This window comes from Mustela nigripes, chromosome 3 (genome assembly GCF_022355385.1).
Source record: "Mustela nigripes isolate SB6536 chromosome 3, MUSNIG.SB6536, whole genome shotgun sequence".
NCBI classification, from domain to species: Eukaryota; Metazoa; Chordata; class Mammalia; order Carnivora; family Mustelidae; genus Mustela; species Mustela nigripes.
In genome coordinates, this window is record NC_081559.1 from 135,747,165 (window position 1) to 135,765,220 (window position 18,056).

The window sequence follows — 18,056 nt, forward strand, 5'->3', positions numbered from 1 at the left end:
GATAGAGCCATCTCATGTTTAAAACTTTTCATAACTCTTATGTAATAGGGATCTATATTGATTATTTTGAATAAGAAATACATGTTTGGGGGGGCGCCTGGGTGGCTCAGTGGGTTAAGCCGCTGCCTTCGGCTCAGGTCATGATCTCAGGGTCCCGGGATCGAGTCCCACATTGGGCTCTCTGCTCAGCAGGGAGCCTGCTTCCCTCTCTCTCTCTCTCTCTGGCTGCCTCTCTACTTGTGATTTCTCTGTCAAATCAATAAATAAAATCTTTAAAAAAAAATACATGTTTGGGTAAGATACACAGCCTTAAAAAACCTCAATCAATGTGATTTCCAAGTGTTTATAGAGGGCCTCGCAAAGGAATCAGTAGAGGGATGATGATGTACTCTGGACAAACTGAAAGGTTTCAAAAAGTGGCTCTAGTGATGAATGACAGATATGAACAACAAAGCTGCATGTGGAGAGTGTGAATATACCTTCCATGAAGTGGGGAGGGGAAAAAGCATTATTTCTAATTTAAAATACTCATAGGATATGCAAATATTTATATGTGTATATAATTAAACTAAATAAACTGAATATGAGAAATAAAACATTTGGCTATTTCACTGAGACTTCCCCAAAATTCCACATATTCAAGCTGGATAAGAAATTACATTGTGAATCTTCTTATGGGCAAAATGGAATAATGTTTATATTGAGGCATACATATTGTATGTATTTAAAATATTCTCCTTAAAAGAAACTGAGTTATCTGTGACTAACACACCTCTTGAACTGCTACTAACAGCAGTGTTCCTTTCTTTCTTTCTTCGTTTCTCTGTAGGATCAGTTCAAAAACAATCACTGTACTAGTTTCTTCCAGTAAAGTGTTCTTCCAAAAATAATTTTCATAGAGTAAATTTTAAGAAACTGTTTAACACATATGCAGCTGTTACTTTCAAATTATGTTAATTACTTGAAACAGTTACTTTAGACTGTCATATGTAGGTGTTAAAAATAGTTTCAGTTAAGTTCTAAGTTATGCAAATTATTCCATAAAAATTAGATTGCATTTCTGGAGAAATGCCATCTGGCAGGAATTGATAAAGAAAGGAAAACTTTGAAAACTAAAATGAGCAATTACTTTGAAATGTCCTTCCTTATTTACATGGTCAATGACTAAGAGACATATAGATTAATAATGGAGCCTAGAAGTATTATGTCTATGGGTATATAAGTCTGGACATGGAGAAAGCTTTAAATATTTGAGCCACAGTAGTAAGATGTTAAGAAACAATGATGTTCTCAGCAACACTGCCCGACAGAACTTTCTGCAATGATGGAAATGCTCTCTATCTCTGCTATACAAAATGGTAGACAGTATGGTCACATGTGGCTAAATGAGTACTTGCAGTAGGACTAAGTGTGACTAAGAAAGTACATTTTGTTTTTAATTATAATTACTTTAAATGTGGCTAGTGGATTCTGTTTTGGGCAGTGCAGCTCAAGGACATCTGTGGTTCACACTAGGTGCTTACTGAATATGGAAGGGCTTCTGGAAACTGTGAGCTTAAGGATCTTATCTTAACACCATTCTAAGCCAAAGGTTTTATCATCTTAATCCTTATAATCAACTTAACTAGAAAAACACTCCACTTGAAAAAGAAATCAACATAAAAAGAACTTTCAAGCCATAGTAAATGAACTCTATTTGGTGCAGTTTTCTTTTTTTTTTTTTTAAAGATTTTATTTATTTATTTGACAGACAGAGATCACAAGTAGGCAGAGAGGCAGGCAGACAGAGAGGAGTTAGTAGGCTCCCCACAGAGCAGAGAGCCCCACGCGGGGCTCGATCCCAGGACCCTGGGATCATGACCTGAGCTGAAGGCAGAGGCTTTAACCCACTGAGCCACCCAGGCGCCCCTGGTGCAGTTTTCTAATCATAGCAGACAGCATCAGTGATGACAGACGCACAGGACACAAAAACCATAGACACAATGCAGTAATAAATTAGGTAGCTATACTCTGGATTAACTACTTGCAGTACATATACAAATAAGTGTGGCTTTGGGGAAGTCAGAAAGGAAATGATCATGTTACACTTCTATCCTGAAAAGTAAGGGAGCTTTAAATGTGGACACATGTAAATATATATTCAACAAAGAGAGAGCATAATGAACCCCCACACAGCCCTCTCCAGCTTCAATAGTTGTGAACTCAGGACAAAACTTGTTTTGTCCATACTCCTGTATAGGATTTTAAAAATAATCTCTCCCCCCAAAAGGGAGTAATAGTGTGTGATTAATTTAACAGTATTCCAGAAAAAGATGTGCTGGGATCATAAAATTAGAGAGTATCACTGTGAATGAAGCCTAAAGAGAGCACAGAGGAAAAGAGAGCAGGGAGGAGGTGGTATAAACCAGAGAAACCACCGCAGAGCACAGGTGACCTGCTGTATTTAGTTTCAAGCTACAGGGAGGTAGTAAAGGTTTGAGAGAAGAAAGAGTTGGAAGAAAGAAACTAAAGTGTGCTCAGCAGTATCACAGAGTCTGACCTGAGAAGTACTGAGGGTAAAATGGAAAGAAAGATATCGCACTGCTCCAGTTGTTATTTGTTAAAACAAACAAACAGATATTTTTCTCACATGCTAAAATAAAAAGAATGCTCCACCCATTTCAGGAAAAGCTTCACTGCTGAGTATTTAACTACGGCTTACTTTATTTAATACTGAATTTTTTTTTTACTGGGCCTTAACACATAGAACTGTTAGCTGCAGAATAATCTGATTAATCCATTTGTCTTATCTGTGAAACTCCTAAGAATATCAGTAACATACAACTAATATTACATTATTTGTAATACTAATATAACAGATTTTAAATTTGTTTAAATTTTATTTTAAAATTACCACGAATACAATTTTAAGACAAGTGATTAACATGTCAAATGTAAAAGATTCCACTCGAAGTTAAACTATGACCAAAGATTTTCCCCAAGAAATATGTGAGGATATTTAGTCCTTGTGGAAAGAGCGGAGGTGGGAGAATAAGTGGGGAAGAACTGAGGTGGGAAAGAAAACTTGAGGTTAGAGGCATGAGAAAATGTCCAATTTTAGAGTGACTTTTCAAAAAAAGGAAAAAAACGGCAAGACAACTTGTAAAAATACAAAATCCCAGCTTACTTTTTTGGTTTTCTGGAAGTAGAGTTCAGGAAAAGCATGAAACCAGTAAGCCAACTGGGCTATGTAGAAAAACTTCATTTGAAATCTGCAAAGAAAGGAAAAAAATACCTTTTAAAGCACCTTATTTTTAAAGAATAAAGTAAAAACAAAAGTGGGAAATCAGGATGTACAAAGTAGCTACCTTCTGTTATCATGTCAGGTCTCCCGGCAGTACTCTGCTCCCCTTTAACAACTCCCCAGCAGCCACTTCCCTATCTCCCTAGAATATTCTCAGCACCAGTTGATTCCTCTAGATTAAACAACAGATGCAAAGACATTATCTGCAGAACCTTGCTGACCTGCACGCTAGCAGGGAGGAACGAGATGCCCTAGTTTATTAGTAAATTAATACTGATGTGTCATGCTAGCTACCAGAGACATAAGGAGCATGACTTTGAGGGAATCACCTTACAGACCTTTAAGAATTTCACCAGGAGGAAAGCAGGAAGGGCAAAGAGATGGACACAAAGTGAAGGTGCCTGGAAGAACAATCACCTGAAATTGGTATAATCACAACTGCAAACATCCATTGACTTTTTTCTTAGGGAAATAAGGTAACTCTACTTGCTTGGAACACTGAGAGAGCTCCCAAATAAATGGAGGAAAACCAGGATCAGAAAGAGGAATACAGCATGGAATGTTCCCCAGGAGATTGAGCTCATCAGTCTAGAATCAATAGTCCCTGGAATTATATCCCTCCAGTCCTCTTGTGTTCTCTTTGTTCTCCCTTCTCCTTCTCCTCTAGACTTCTAAAACTGAAAACCAAAATCCAATTGGAAATAAATTTTTTGTGGGAGGAGAGGAGAGATAGTCCTATATAAATATGATGTTTATTGCATAAAAGCTCACTGAATTAGTATCATTTGAAAAAGGCAGAATGACTCAGCAGCATGGGTATTATTGTTGGACTTAAAAACAAAGGTATGCATGGTCATGTTATTCCCTTCGTACTTTTCTCTCCAATTCCCACATCACAGTGCATTTATTGAATGTTGTCTAGTTGACAATCACCTACATATGGCCTGGCACATTGAAGGATATATAATATAAATAGTTCCTACTTGCTGTCAAGTTACACAGAGTCTTGGTGGGCATGGGCACAATATAAGACTTACATAAATGAAACAATTATAGAACATCCAAGACAATGTAGAGATATTACCTAAGATATTATACATAGAAATGACAAATTCAGGAAAGCAAAAGACAACATAGGCTAATGCAGCAAGGGAAAATATGGAATAGCTGTGCTAGAGGTGGGCTTGAAGAATGAGTAACATAGCTGAATGTCTTGGCAACACTGAGCTTTTTTACAGGACTGTATTGAAACCTTGGGGGCTAGGAAGATAAAAAAGAGACAATCGCTACCCTGAAGTTTACAGTGTAAGAGAAGAAATGAAAGGAGTAAAAAGAGACTGGGGCGTGGACGAGGAGCAAAAGTATGGAGAAGATGGAGAACTAACGAGGAGAAAGGTTGAGGAAGAAGGGAACTAAATTAAGATTATTGTTAAAATCAGTTTTCTCAAGCTAATGAACGTGTCGGAAATATTATCACATACATAAAAAATAAGTAAGTGCACAAGAAGTTTTTGTTCTTATGGAAGAGGGACTGCCAATGACATACCTATTGTATGAATTTGCCAAAGTCTTAAAAAGAATGACAAGAATGGGTTCCGCTCAAAAGTGACATGATCATGGTCCATAACTAAGAAAAGCCTGCTAAAATGACTTACGTCATCAGGTTATGGGGATAAGCCCTCCACAAGATAGTTGGGTCTGAGATGTAGTTTTCCTAAGAAAGAAGATATAAAAATTAGCCTATTGAGTATAATGCAAATTTCTTGGACAATAAGACAGTATTTTCATTTCTTGCACATTTATAGTTTCCCAGATTGGGCTCCAAAGAGCCCACTGAAGCTAAAACTTCTTAGTTGTTTTAGTTATCTTTGATTCACTTGAATTGCTTATTTTAGCAAAATGACAATCACTATGAAGGATATGAAGTCAAATAGTGTAATTCCTGGCCTTCAAAATTCTTTCAATCCAATAGGGTAAAAAATACATGTATACGAACAAACATAAAACAATAAAAAAACAGTAATGGTACATAACAGAGGCAACAACACCTACGGGAGAGATGAATTTTGTTTTGGGTGATCAGAAAAGGGTTTCAGGAAAGATGTAGCACCTGACAGGAGAAGGAGGATCAAGGTGCTGTCAAGTTTTATAGGCTGATGTCCACATACTAATCCAAATCTTTTTCTTAGATAACCAGATCTATTCAGTGAGAATTATGGTATATGAAAAAAAACCCACAACCAAAAAACCCCAACAAACCTCTCAAGTGACTTATCTTTAATAAGAATATTTTCCTATTGAAATGTATCTTTGTTATATTTAAGAAAATTATACAATAGATTTTAAGCAGAAATTACATATATTTATAAAGTATCTTTAAAAAAATTAAAGTATCATTAAAGCAGCAGCATAAAATGGCATGAGCCCTGGAAAGATTGAGTCTTAATCTATTTCCAACTATTACACACTTTGCTTGTTTATTCATCTCTAACATGGCGATTAAAAAAAATTATGAGTCCTAACAAACTAAAAAATATGTAAACTCTAGAGTGCATATAAATTTCAGAGACTGTTAATACTATTGTAAACACTACCTTCCCCCCTCACTAGTTAGAATGATACAGTTGAAGGAATGATACAGTTGAAGGATTTGATAGCTTTAACTGAAAAGTCACACAGTATTTTAAGTTGCTTGGACACTACTTGGACTGTTTATAAAAGAAATGATTAGAAACATTACAATTCACATAACCCAGGAAAAGTTATCACTAACTTACCCTTTTTGCTAATATAGATATATCTGCAAATGACTACAGGATATAAAAACATTCAGGCTGACTAAAAATGAGTGAGACTTTCTGAAACATTAAACACAGTTTAAAATTTCTGCTGTATGAAAACTAATGAAAAGAGAGGCTTACTGCTGAAACTTGATTTATACTAGTTCAATAGGAGAATTCCTAATCTCAGATAAGAACAGAATAGAGGAGGGATTTTCTAAGGTTCAGGATTTGCTTATGAGCATTAAAAACAGGACATCATTTTCTGTTCTGGGTATATAACACAAATACTTCAAGGAATGCAAATTTAAGCATAGTATATACTTACAGATATAAGAATGAATGTGCCCCAAATACAAGAAAAAAGGTAGAATGCACTAAGCTGACCAGATTCATTAAACTTGCTGTGTTTCGTTTTGGAGAAGTGCATTCGCCTGTTAATTTTCTAAAAATAAAAATAACCATTAGTAATTAAGAATATATTATAAGGCATATTTAATATGTGACTATTATAAGTACGGAGAGCTAGTATTTTATCAAGTATAGATTTCTAAGATTGTATACTTACATCCAACACATACTCTTGAATTATGGCATGAATAATTATCGCCACTAGCATGTAGAAGAAAACTGTAGCCAAGTCTTTGATACCATAGTAATAAAGGGATGTTGATTCAGTAGCTTGTTCTTCTGAAGGCCAAAAAGGACAGAACACACATATACAAAAATATACATAAGATTATAAGAACAGTACTAAGTACAACATAGTTATGGAAACAAACAAAAGAACACTAACTAATAAATAAGTTCTATAGAAACATTATAGGTGATTTGTTTTTGGATATCTTGAGTCTTAGAAGCAATGAAAATTGAAGACTACCCAGAAATCCAAGGCCTCAAGAATTATAAAAGACTTGACACATGTTAGTTACAGCCATCAAAGACCAAAAAACAGGGAAAGGGAGGCCATACTCAGATCCTTGGGAAGACTATAAAATTACCATTATCCCAGGTAGCGATTAGGTTACATCAAAGTTATATTTAGCCTATCTGTCTGTCTTTTCAAAGAACTTTTGAAATTTTCTACCTCTTTTCAAACTAGACACTTCATTATGATTCTGATAGGAAAAACTGATTTAACCTTTGTCTAAATGAGTTTTGACCTATAAGCACTATACATAGAGGCAACTGTCACTTAAAATTGTCTTTAATGGGGGCGCCTGGGTGGCTCAGTGGATTAAGCCACTGCCTTCGGCTCAGGTCATGATCTCAGTGTCCTGGGATCGAGTCCCACATCGGGCTCTCTGCTCAGCAGGGAGCCTGCTTCCCCCTCTGTCTCTGCCTGCCTCTCTGCCTACTTGTGATCTCTCTGTCAAATAAAATAAATAAAATCTTTAAAAAAAAAAAATTGTCTTTAATGCTCGAAATTGTTCTATTTTTCAAAACAAATCTTAATCAAATACTTATGAGTTGCTATAAATTGTTCTCAAGCTTTACATTTATATTTATGGAAATTATTTGAGAAAAAGAGCATTATTCTTCTCTCTGACATATTCAAATTTCAAAACAACTTTGTGATTTTGAGTGATCTGATATCTAAATCACTAAATCAAATGTGACTGACCCTTGAACAGCACAGGTTTGAACTGCGTGGGTCCATTTACCTGCAGATTTTTTTGCAAGAAATATAGTACTGCCAATGTATATTCTTGTCCTTATGATTTTTAATAAAATTTATTTTTAAAAAAATAACATTTTTTTCTCTTTAATTATAATAATGAGGTATATCATACATTTAACATAAAATATGTGCTAATCAACAGTTTATGTTATTGGTAAGGTTTCTAGTCAACAGTAGGCTATTAGTAGTTAAGGTTCTGGGGACTCAAAAAATTGTATGTGGATTTTTGACTGCACAGGCGTCAAAGCCCCTAACCCTCTGCATTATTTAAGGGCCAACTGCATGTATACAACTATGTAACTGAATTAAACCCAATTAATTCAATGTTATATAACTGGTCCTATATTCTAAATACAGAGCCAATACTTGTCTTGAATATGTTAATATTTAATTAACCAAATGCCCTCATCCATGCTGCTTAACTGTATCACTGTATTCAACTACAATCAACTCTGAATAACAACTTTCACATTGCATAATTTAGAAATAAAACTTTTAGGGCTGCCTGGCTGGCTCAGTTGGTGCAACATGCGACTCTTGATCTCAGGGTCATGAGTTCAAGCTCCACATTGGGTGTGAAGCCCCATGTTGGGTGTTTTAAAATTTTAAGCCTACTTAAAATTAAAAAAAAAAAAAAAAAAAAGAAATGAAACTTTTATAAATAGAGCCTGATATTGTAGTTTATAATTCCTAGAGCTTACTGACATTTAGAGGTAGAGCACAACAAAACACAAAAATAAAACAGGTTTAAAAGGACTTTTACTTTAGGTCTAAAACATAACTCACAGGTCAGAAAAACTGAACTTAAACATTGTATCTTTAGAAACCTTAATTGAACGATAACACTTTAAACAAATATATAGTATCTATTCTTAGAATTTTCTTATGAAAAAGATCAGAGGGAAGAGAAGGCAAAAAAAAATGTTCTCCCATGGAAAGTCAAGTTCATTTATAAAATATACAATAAAGGTCAGACACATAAAATCTGATTTTCATATAATCTATAGGGTGAAGTCAACAAAATACATCATTTCTTGCATTACAAAATTAAAATAATGTTCAATCTAATCATGAATGGAATCTATTAAAATCAACGAATTTAGCATTCATGATAATCTCCAAATTTGCTCACGTAAACTTACTTCTACTTAAATAGAAAATTCTGAAAGAAAACTACCTACCTGTTGCAGGGAGGGTAACATTGTACTGAAGAGTAACAAAAATGATAGAGGCTTTTGCTGTTATCTAGAAAGAAAGAAGGAAAAAAAAAAAAGATCAAGTCAGTTTGTGACCTTATCCCAAATAGCAGATCGAGGGAGAAAAACATTTTAAGTGCTGTCCCCAAATATAAGAATCAAGGGCACCCTAGTTCTCGAGGCACTGTGACAGGCATAACTGATTTCCTGATCACCTAGGGGTTGAGCCTGGGAGTACTGCAGTTTAGGTGAGTTTGTGTTATTCCTAACTTTAAGAATTCAAAGGAGACACTCTTTAGTTTCAGTAAACAGAAATTTGACAAAGAGTCTCTACTCTAGACCTATACAATGAACAAAGTTCCTATAAAAAAAAATTGAAATGCAAATTAACAAAGAAAAGGAAGCACGGTTACCACCACAAAAATAGTTCAAAGGTGGGGGTCTGTGGTGTGTGTGCATTTATCTCTCACACACCTGGGATAGTTAAGTGGTCAATAAATATTTAACTGACCTGATTATTGGTAAAAGTAAAGTGGTCAGAACAGAAAAATGGAATGCTTACTCAGTATTTATGGGCACCAGGTAATGTGCTAGACAAGAATGAATAACAAAGATGAACGATACAATCCCTGACCACCTGTAGCTCAGTTGGATCAGGAAGATGGGTAAACATATTGCTATAATATTATTGAATCAGATATTCTATAATATTGTAAGCCAACAGGTATTCACGATAAACAATGATTATTTTTTTGTTTTTGTTTTTTTCCTGGGGTGGGGAATGAGGCATGTTCTGGAAAAGCTTCTTGGAGGATACGGTGTGGAACTGCTTCTTTTTGGAAAACAGAAGTTCCCTAAGCTCTAAGAAGGGATGGTGAGGGCAGCTTGGGTAGAAGAACAAAAAGCACAAAGGTTAAATAGCAGCAAACAGAGGCCCCGCATGGATTCACATTAGTAAGCAGTAGAAAAACCTAGAAAACTTCTCAAGTGCTAGAAAGGGCCTTGTTTGTTGGACTAAATACTTTAGATTTATTTTGACACAAACTAGACAATTAGGAGGTGGGGGAAGTTCATTTGTGCTTTTTGGAAAGATCATGGATACACCTACGAGGTGGTCTTTCAAGCCCCCTCAAATTCATTCTCCACACTGCAACCAGAATCAGCTTCTGACCATGTTAACACCTTTCCACATGCCCATCCATCCCCCACCTCCACCCTAAAAATTCTTCTCTGGATTCCCATTCTTCCTAGGATAAAAAATACAATCTTTTTTTTTTTTTTAAAGATTTTATTTATTCATTTATTTATTTACTTACTTATTTATTTGTTCACTTACTCAGAGAGCACGAGTATAGGGGGCAGAGAGAGATAGAAAGAATCCCAAGCAGACTCCTGGCTGAGTGCAGAACCCAATGTAGGGCTCGATCCCGCAACCCCGAGATCATGACCTGAGCCAAAATCAAGAGTCAGACGCTCAACTGACTGAGCTACCCAGGCACCCGAGGAACAACATTTTTAATGTGGCCCATACCGTAATCCACCACCCTTCCCCTCTGCCTCTCCACTCTTGACTCAGATCACTGCCTCCTGGATTCCTCCCATCACAGGGTCTATGCACATGCGATTCTATCTGAAACCCTGTTGAAAACCTTCCCCCTTCAGATCTCAGTTCGATCACACCTTTTCAAGAAAGCCTTTGTGAGATTAACAATTGTGTTCCTTTTTTAGAAAACACATACTCTCGGTGTGATAATATCACTAATTTCTGTCACACTCATTAGAAAGTAAGCTCCGTAAGAGCTAGGACCATGCCTGTTTCTTCACTGTATGTTTAGAGCACAGCATGGGGCCTGGCCCATGTTAAGTGACTGATCAATTCTGTTAATTAAATACTACATAAGACATAAACCGGAGTAAGTACACAAGTCAAATATAAGACTTCTGTAAGTGCCACATGAAACATAATAAGGCCTGATCTAAGGCAGTGGTAGTGGGACAGAGACAATACTTTTGAGGCAGAGTAAGGTGTGGGAGTGAGAGGGAAGAATCACAGATTATGTGAGAATACGTAATATCTTGAACAATGGGGTGAAAAGTAATACTATTAATAAAAATGTGGAATACAGGAGGAGCAGCAGCTTTTGGGGAAAAGAGAAAAAACTGAGTTTTAGATGGACTTAGATTTCTGTGAGATATTTGGGTGGAAAGAGGCAGATAAGCCTAAGCCTGGCACTCTGCAGGGAGATTCTTGCTTAAAGACTTGGGAGTCTCTACTTATAGTAGGTAGTACATATACATATACATATACACATATAGTGGGGTACATAAATCATCTATGGAGACAGCATTGTGTTTGCAGAGAAGTAGGACAACATCACAACTGTGGCGTGGGCAGAGAAAAAGCTTGTGGCAAAATAAGAAGAAATGATCAGACAGGCAGAAAGAGAATGAAGACAGCTTGATGCCCCCAAGGCCAAGACGGAAACATTTCAAAAAGGTGTGGTTAATAAAGTCGAAATTTCAAAAGACACTTGGCAGGAAAAGAGTACAATGGACTGGACATTTTAAGAAGCCATCAGCAGTCATGGCTTGAGTGATTCCTATGAAGCAGTGAGAGTAAAAACTACACCACTGACTGAAGAACACAAGAGAAACAAAGTGGTATCCAGTGATGGATGCCAGATCAAGATTTATGTTGTTTTTATGAGACTGAGTGTATGTGGGGGCAATCAGGAAGATGCCGGGGAAAAGGAAGAAATTAAACATTTAAGGGGGTAATGGATAGAAAGATCTGGTAGGAAATAAAATGTAAGGATAGAGCTAGAAGTTAACCTCGAAGTTTTCTTCTTAAATGGGGAAGAAGGCAGTAATGGATAAGACAGATTCAAAAGGCAGGAAAAATGAAGAAACGCACATCTAGTAAATTCTTATTTTTCTCGTGGCAGAGAAAAAAAAGCAAAGCCATCTGCTAAGCATAATTAGGGACTTGAAAGATGAGTATTTATTTCATTCCTATAGGAAAGGAGCTGGCCAGGGAAAAGTAAAAAAGATCACTGGGTGTTACTGATGTCTGAGATTAGAAACTTTTGATCTGTAATATAATCTATCAGTACAAGTGTATGACTTTCTCTGGCAACCTTTAGCAATCCACAAATGCAGAAGCACAGAAAAGGCAGAGGGTGGGCTGAATCCACAGTTGGATATTTACAGGGCTAATATGGAGAAAAGACCAAGAGGGAGAGGGAGCTGAGGCCTGGGGAGTGTGGACAAGTAGTTAAAGTCTGTAGGGAGAGAGCAAAGCAATGAGGGAGCCAAAGCACCATAAAAGCTTAGACTAAGTGGACAGTCAGCACATGAGCAGCAGAATGAAGGAGGTGAAGCGACATGTAGGTTGTGGCTGAGCTCTGCTATACTGCAATTCAGAATCTGGAAACAACGCAAGCCTACGTGATAAAGTCCATTGTATGGCCACTAAAGTGAGTTGCTTAACCGTCGCAGATACAGAAAGGTCACCTGCATAGAAAAGGCCAGCAAGGGTTCTGGTACTACCATTTGGGTCATTCACATGAATGCATCAGAGCAGAATAATGGCATGAGTTTCCAGGGCAACACGGCTTTCATGTGATTATTTTTAATAAAGCTGACTGATGACCAAACTTCATTTTTTGATATCTTTATTCAGACTCCACATGTATCAACACATACATAGTTTCTCTATATACCTGTTTCTAGTTTAGAATATGAGGTCACCATTACTGTAGCTAAGAAAATTTCTCAGGAGCTCTTTACAAATGACAAGTGAAATTCTTCAAAGATACATTTAATATCAAATGCCAAAAGCAACAAAAATTAGATTATAGTTTTATGGTAGGTTTCCAAATAAAATTAAAATCTGGCCTCCAGCTACTTTAGCATGTGGCATTAAGTACAGCAAGAGGAAAAATACCACCTACACACCCCAAAAGTTTATAGAAAAATCATGCTACTAGCCATTTCCAGGCCTCCCTAAACCTCGCACTACAGCCAGCATTACTTTAAACTAATATTACAATCAATTAATAGGAAGACAAATTAGTTTGGAATAAAATAAGCTGCAGAAATATATAATACACTCAAAAGTAAAAATAACTGAGTTTATGACAGTTTTGGATATTGATTAACACTGCTTTCCACTTATAAGAAAAGAAAGAAACTTATTCAGATACATCTTAAACAGGCTCCACAAACTCTAAGGAATTATCTAATTCTATGTTGTATGTAATATCATGAATATCCTAATGTTTCCTTAATTAAGAGGTCACCAGTTTGAGGTTACTATTTTTTTCTTGTTCAAATTATATTGTACTTATTAGAGGCAGGTGTGATTTACTACATTGACTATATACCTAAAAGATAAAGACAATTTCTGAATATCACATTCTACTTCTCCATCACTTTAAGTTTAAATAAAATTATGTTCTTAAAAAATGAGATGGAAAGAAAATATGAGCATTAAGACGAGTCATTCTTAAAAAAAAAAAAAAAAAAAAAAAAAAACCCAAACCCTCCAAAATGGTTCCAAGATTTGTTCCCCCAAATCAGCACAGCACAAACCACCTAGACTCCTGCAAAGAAGCTCCCTTCCAGAAGAAAATATTCCTCTTGGAAACCCCTAACTTCTCACTCCTCTTATCCTCGCCTGGATTCCCAAGCACCCTTCTATTTTTCAACTGTTCAAATATTCCCAACTCAAATATGAAGCCATTAACCAAAGACCATGATTTGTATTATGTGGACAGATACTGACTGTAATTAAAACCATGATTTCAAAATTTACAATCAATTTTTGATAACATGAAGTTTCTTGGAAATCAAACTTAGATTTTTCCAAAACAGACCTTTTTTTTTTTTTTTTTTTTTTTTTAAAAATCAACCTTTTTCCATAGAATCTCTTTAGAAGCTAACCACAGGACACTTTTTTCACCGAAAAATGCTGTCTTCTATTTTCAACTTTGATAAATATCTAATGAATAATAATAGCTACTATTTATGGCATGGCTCCTATAAACCAAGCACTGAACTAAAGCCATGATAAACATTAGTTAATTTAATTCTCCTAGTAACCCAATGAGCCCTGTTTTACAGAAAGGAAACAAGTTCTGAGAAGTTAAATGATCTGCCCTAGGTCACCCAGGGAGCAAGCTGCGGAGCCCTAACTATTACCCCTAACTTGAACCCGGCCCCTTTAGCTACAACGTCTATGCTTCTACAGTATATTTATATTGATTTTTCATTTTAGTTAGTAATACAGTATCTGTTACCACTCCATCAATTTCTCCATAAATCCTCCGATATTTCCTCAATATATTTATACAAAAGCCTAAGAAGTTCTACTGCAAAAACATCAACTTCTCTATTATTCAAACACAAATACTGTAATTCTATAATTCTGCTAATTTTGAGATTCAGCAGCAATTATTTTAAAACTCAAACAGCCAAACTAACTTTGTCAATTTTTTTTTTTTTAAAGATTTTATTTATTTCTTTGACAGAGAGAGATCACAAGCAGGCAAGAGGCAGACAGAGAGGAAGGGAAGCAGGCTCCCTGCTGAGCAGAGAGCCAGATGTGGGACTCGACCCCAGGACCCTAAGATCATGACCTGAGCCGAAGGCAGCGGCTTAACCCACTGAGCCACCCAGGCGCCCCTAACTTTGTCAATTTTTCCTGATATGTATATAACATGCACTCAAATCCTAAAACTTTAACATGTGGTAAGAAACAAATACAACTTGCACAAACTTCCCTCTTCCATATCTTACATTCTCTTTTGAACTAAAAGCTTCTATTTAGATCTTTGTTGTGTCTATTTAGACTTATAAATTTTGTAGATTTACACAGAAATAAAAATCCACTCTCTATTATAAAAAAATCACTGACATGGGGCGGCTGGGTGGCTCCGTCATTTAGTCCTTTGATTTTGGCTCATGTCAAGATCTCAGGGTTGTGAGACTGAGCCCCATGGAAGGCTCCATGTTCAGCAGAAAGTCAGCTTGCCTTCTCCCTCTGCTCCTCCCTGCGGCCACCCCTCCCCAACTTAAAGAAATAAAATCTTAAAAAAAAAAAAATCACTGATATGTGAGGCAAAGTATAGGTGGTGAACTTCCCTAGAAATGTAGTAAGAGACTGTGAAATCTTTTACAAAAAAGCAAAGTTATACCATTTCTAAGTGTTGGGATTTCTGATTAATATTCCATTTCACTCAAAGCACTGTAAATATACCCTGCAGGTAATATTATTCTTAGATTAGATTTTTAGAGTCAGAATTCTTACCATATGGAGATGGGTTATGACAAGTTTTATAAAATTGTTGATTATACTGTACTTACAAAGGTATTACTTCTAATATCAAAATAGAAAGTATATAGAAACAAAATTCAGAAAGTGAGTACAAATGTTTAGAATTGCACTTTTAATATGATACGCTCATATAGTACTTTAAACAACCATGAGCCGCAGTCACACCATATTATCTGATCCTTATAACCTAACAATGGCTGTGAGAATACCACAGGTGCTGTTATTTCCTTAGGTTGAAAAACTGAGGCTTAGACTTGGGTCACCTGATAGGTAAGTAGCACAGGGCCAGCCTAAAAGGGTGGGACATATGTTAGTTTCCTTCTTCTACCTTCAGTTCCATCATACCCACTGCCCCCTTAGCAGGGGGCTCAGCAGAATAAATGGCACTGTCAGGAATAAAAACATCTGTGTAGATCCAGAAAAGCCTGTCAGAAAAGAAGCACAAGTAAACTAAAATTTTAAGTTATCTAATAACATTTATAAAACCCACGTGGACGCCACTTAAAAATTTTATTCATCTTAGTCATAAAAAACCGTATTCAGCTGTCACTGGCAGTCTCATTCTACTAGTTTTTCTCACGAATTTTTAATTCATCCATCAAATACTTTTTAAGCACCTACTATGTCCCAGGTGCTATTCTGGGCACTGGGAACAGCGTAATAAAACCTCAGTTTCTGCCCTCACTGAGGTTATATTCCAGGAGGAGAGAGACAAACAATTCACAAGTAAAATAACTAGTGTATTTAATGGGGCAGAGCATCTATACAGAGAAATTTAGAAGTTCAAGAAGATAAGGAATGGGCGTGTGTACTGAGTGAGGGAAAGAAAACCGTAGGATGTTATATACACGTTCACCTTGCAAAGTTTATTACCCACATTCAACAGCTGTTAAATAAGTCATCAAAATACTAGATATGTGGGAAGAGAATTTACACACTCCTGACATTTCCATCCTCTCCTACTTCACGAAACAAAAAGGGAATCACTCGGCTTCTTGGCACTGCTGTTCAGAAGCGAGATATACGGATCAGACCTTGTTCAAGGGAAAAGCAAAAGCACGGCAAAAAGTTCGGCAAGTGGCAATAATACCAGTTCGGGAGAGAAGAATGAAAACAATCGGGTGTGCCTCAGTGTGCCGAACTCGTGGCGATCACTCGCTGCCCCGGGCCACCGCCCTTCAAAGAGGGAGCGGACGCCCGGTTCCGTCGGTTTCGCGTTCATCCCTGACTCGGTCCCACAGGCGCCCCCCGCCCCCGCGGCCCACCGCCAGGCCTGGCCTCCACTCCTCTCCGGCCCTCGCCCGCCGGACGCACTCGGCCCCCAGGGCCGACCACCCGCCCGCCCGGAGCCAGCTCGGCAGCGCAGGGGCCGCCCCCGCCGCCCGCCGGCCCCTCGCCGGCTGCCACGTAACCCTTCGCGGAAACCAGGAACTGCGCGGCGCGGCCGACGGGAGGGGACGGGGGCGGGGGCGGGATGTGCGCGGCGGCTAAGGGGGCGACGCGGCGGCCCCCGGGTCCTGCGGGCGCCGGCCAGGCCTGCCGGGGCTCGGCAGCCCGAAGCCGGCGCGGGGCACGGCAGGGCAGGGCAGGGCAGGCCTCCACCTCGGGGTCCGGGGGTCCGGTACCTCCCCCTCCCCGTCCGGTCCCCCGCGGTCCTGGGCCGAGGGGCCAAGGCTGGCAGCCCGAGGAGGGAGCGACGGGGCGGTTGGGGCGCGGGACGGACTCACCTCGAACATGAGCCCCAGAAGGAAGACCATCGCCACACAGGAGACGATGTCCGCGTGATTCTGCAGGATGAATTCGTGGCTCAGGACCGGGGGGCTCTTAGTGCTTTTCTTGCGAATCGCCATGGTGAAGCCACCGCCCGTGCCTGCAGGTGCTCCTCCCCGGCTCCGCTCTTTCCAGCTGCTCACCGACTAGCTGCCGCCGCCGCCTCCCCCTGGCTGCTCCTCACAGCCCTGCCGCTGCCGCTCGCTGGGGCTTCACTTCCCATCCCACAGCCAGTACGCAGCCGCCGGGGCCGCCCGGAAAAAAAAAAAAAAAAAAAAAAAAAAAAAGCAAGCAAGCCCACAGCGGGGGTGAGCATGCGCACCCGGGAGACGGCGCTCGCTCGTGCCGGGGTCGCCCCTGCGAGCCCACAGCGCCGCCTGGGGACCGGAGGCCGTCGGCCCACGGCCTCTCCTGGGTAAGGAATCAGAGCGGCACGCCCACTGCTCGGCTCCAGGATGGAGGTTGGCAGTCGTTTGAGGCGCGAGCTTTCTGCGCTGAGTTAACAGGCTGAGTCCGCGGCGGGTCGAGAATGGCCACGTGCTGTGGCGTGCATGGCCGAAAGCATTGCCTTCCCGCCCTCCTGGGCTCTCTGGGCTTGGGTGTCAGTGCTTGCTTTCATATAGATTGTCACTTCTTGTAAGCCACAGCCACCACCACGGTAATCAAAACATGGGACTACAGTCTCACTACACAAGGGTAAGGTGACTTCTTCAGTTTTAGTGTTTTAAATATTAACTTCAGAGTTATTTTATTTTATTTTATTTTATTTTAAGATTTTATTTATTTGACAGATCGCAAGTAGGCAGAGAGGCAGAGAGAGAGAGGAGGAAGCAGGCTACTCGCTGAGCAGAGAGCCCGATGCCAGGTTCGATCCCAGGACCGTGGGATCATGACCTGAGCCAAAGGCATTGGCCTAACCCACTAAGCCACCCAGGTACCCCCAGAGTTATTTTAAACACTGTTGGGGACTTAAAAAAAAACACTTGTTGAAAGCTTGAACTAGTTTTTG

At 38.9% G+C, this 18,056-nt stretch overlaps 1 protein-coding gene and 1 long non-coding RNA gene across 3 annotated transcripts in view; one reads left to right on the top strand and one right to left on the bottom strand.

The window, feature by feature from the left end:
* The window catches only part of TRAM1 (translocation associated membrane protein 1), a 37,117-nt gene extending 19,836 nt beyond the window's left edge, over window positions 1–17,281 (bottom strand). Inside the window, exons 1-6 of one of the 2 annotated variants that reach the window (XM_059394702.1) lie at window positions 17,005–17,281; window positions 8,926–8,989; window positions 6,632–6,750; window positions 6,392–6,508; window positions 4,939–4,997; window positions 3,167–3,251 (exon numbers count right to left, since the gene is read on the bottom strand). In XM_059394702.1, coding sequence (XP_059250685.1) covers window positions 3,167–3,251; window positions 4,939–4,997; window positions 6,392–6,508; window positions 6,632–6,750; window positions 8,926–8,989; window positions 17,005–17,127 — 567 coding nt within the window. In that variant the 5' untranslated portion in view covers window positions 17,128–17,281. Of the gene's footprint in view, window positions 1–3,166; window positions 3,252–4,938; window positions 4,998–6,391; window positions 6,509–6,631; window positions 6,754–8,925; window positions 8,990–17,004 lie in introns of both variants that reach the window. The other variant, XM_059394701.1, reaches the window with a different exon arrangement.
* A 136-nt stretch (window positions 17,282–17,417) lies between these two features.
* The window catches only part of LOC132014076 (uncharacterized), a 52,632-nt gene continuing 51,993 nt past the window's right edge, over window positions 17,418–18,056 (top strand). The window contains exon 1 of the long non-coding RNA XR_009403206.1: window positions 17,418–17,743. This is a non-coding gene — a long non-coding RNA (uncharacterized LOC132014076). The remainder of the gene's footprint in view (window positions 17,744–18,056) is intronic.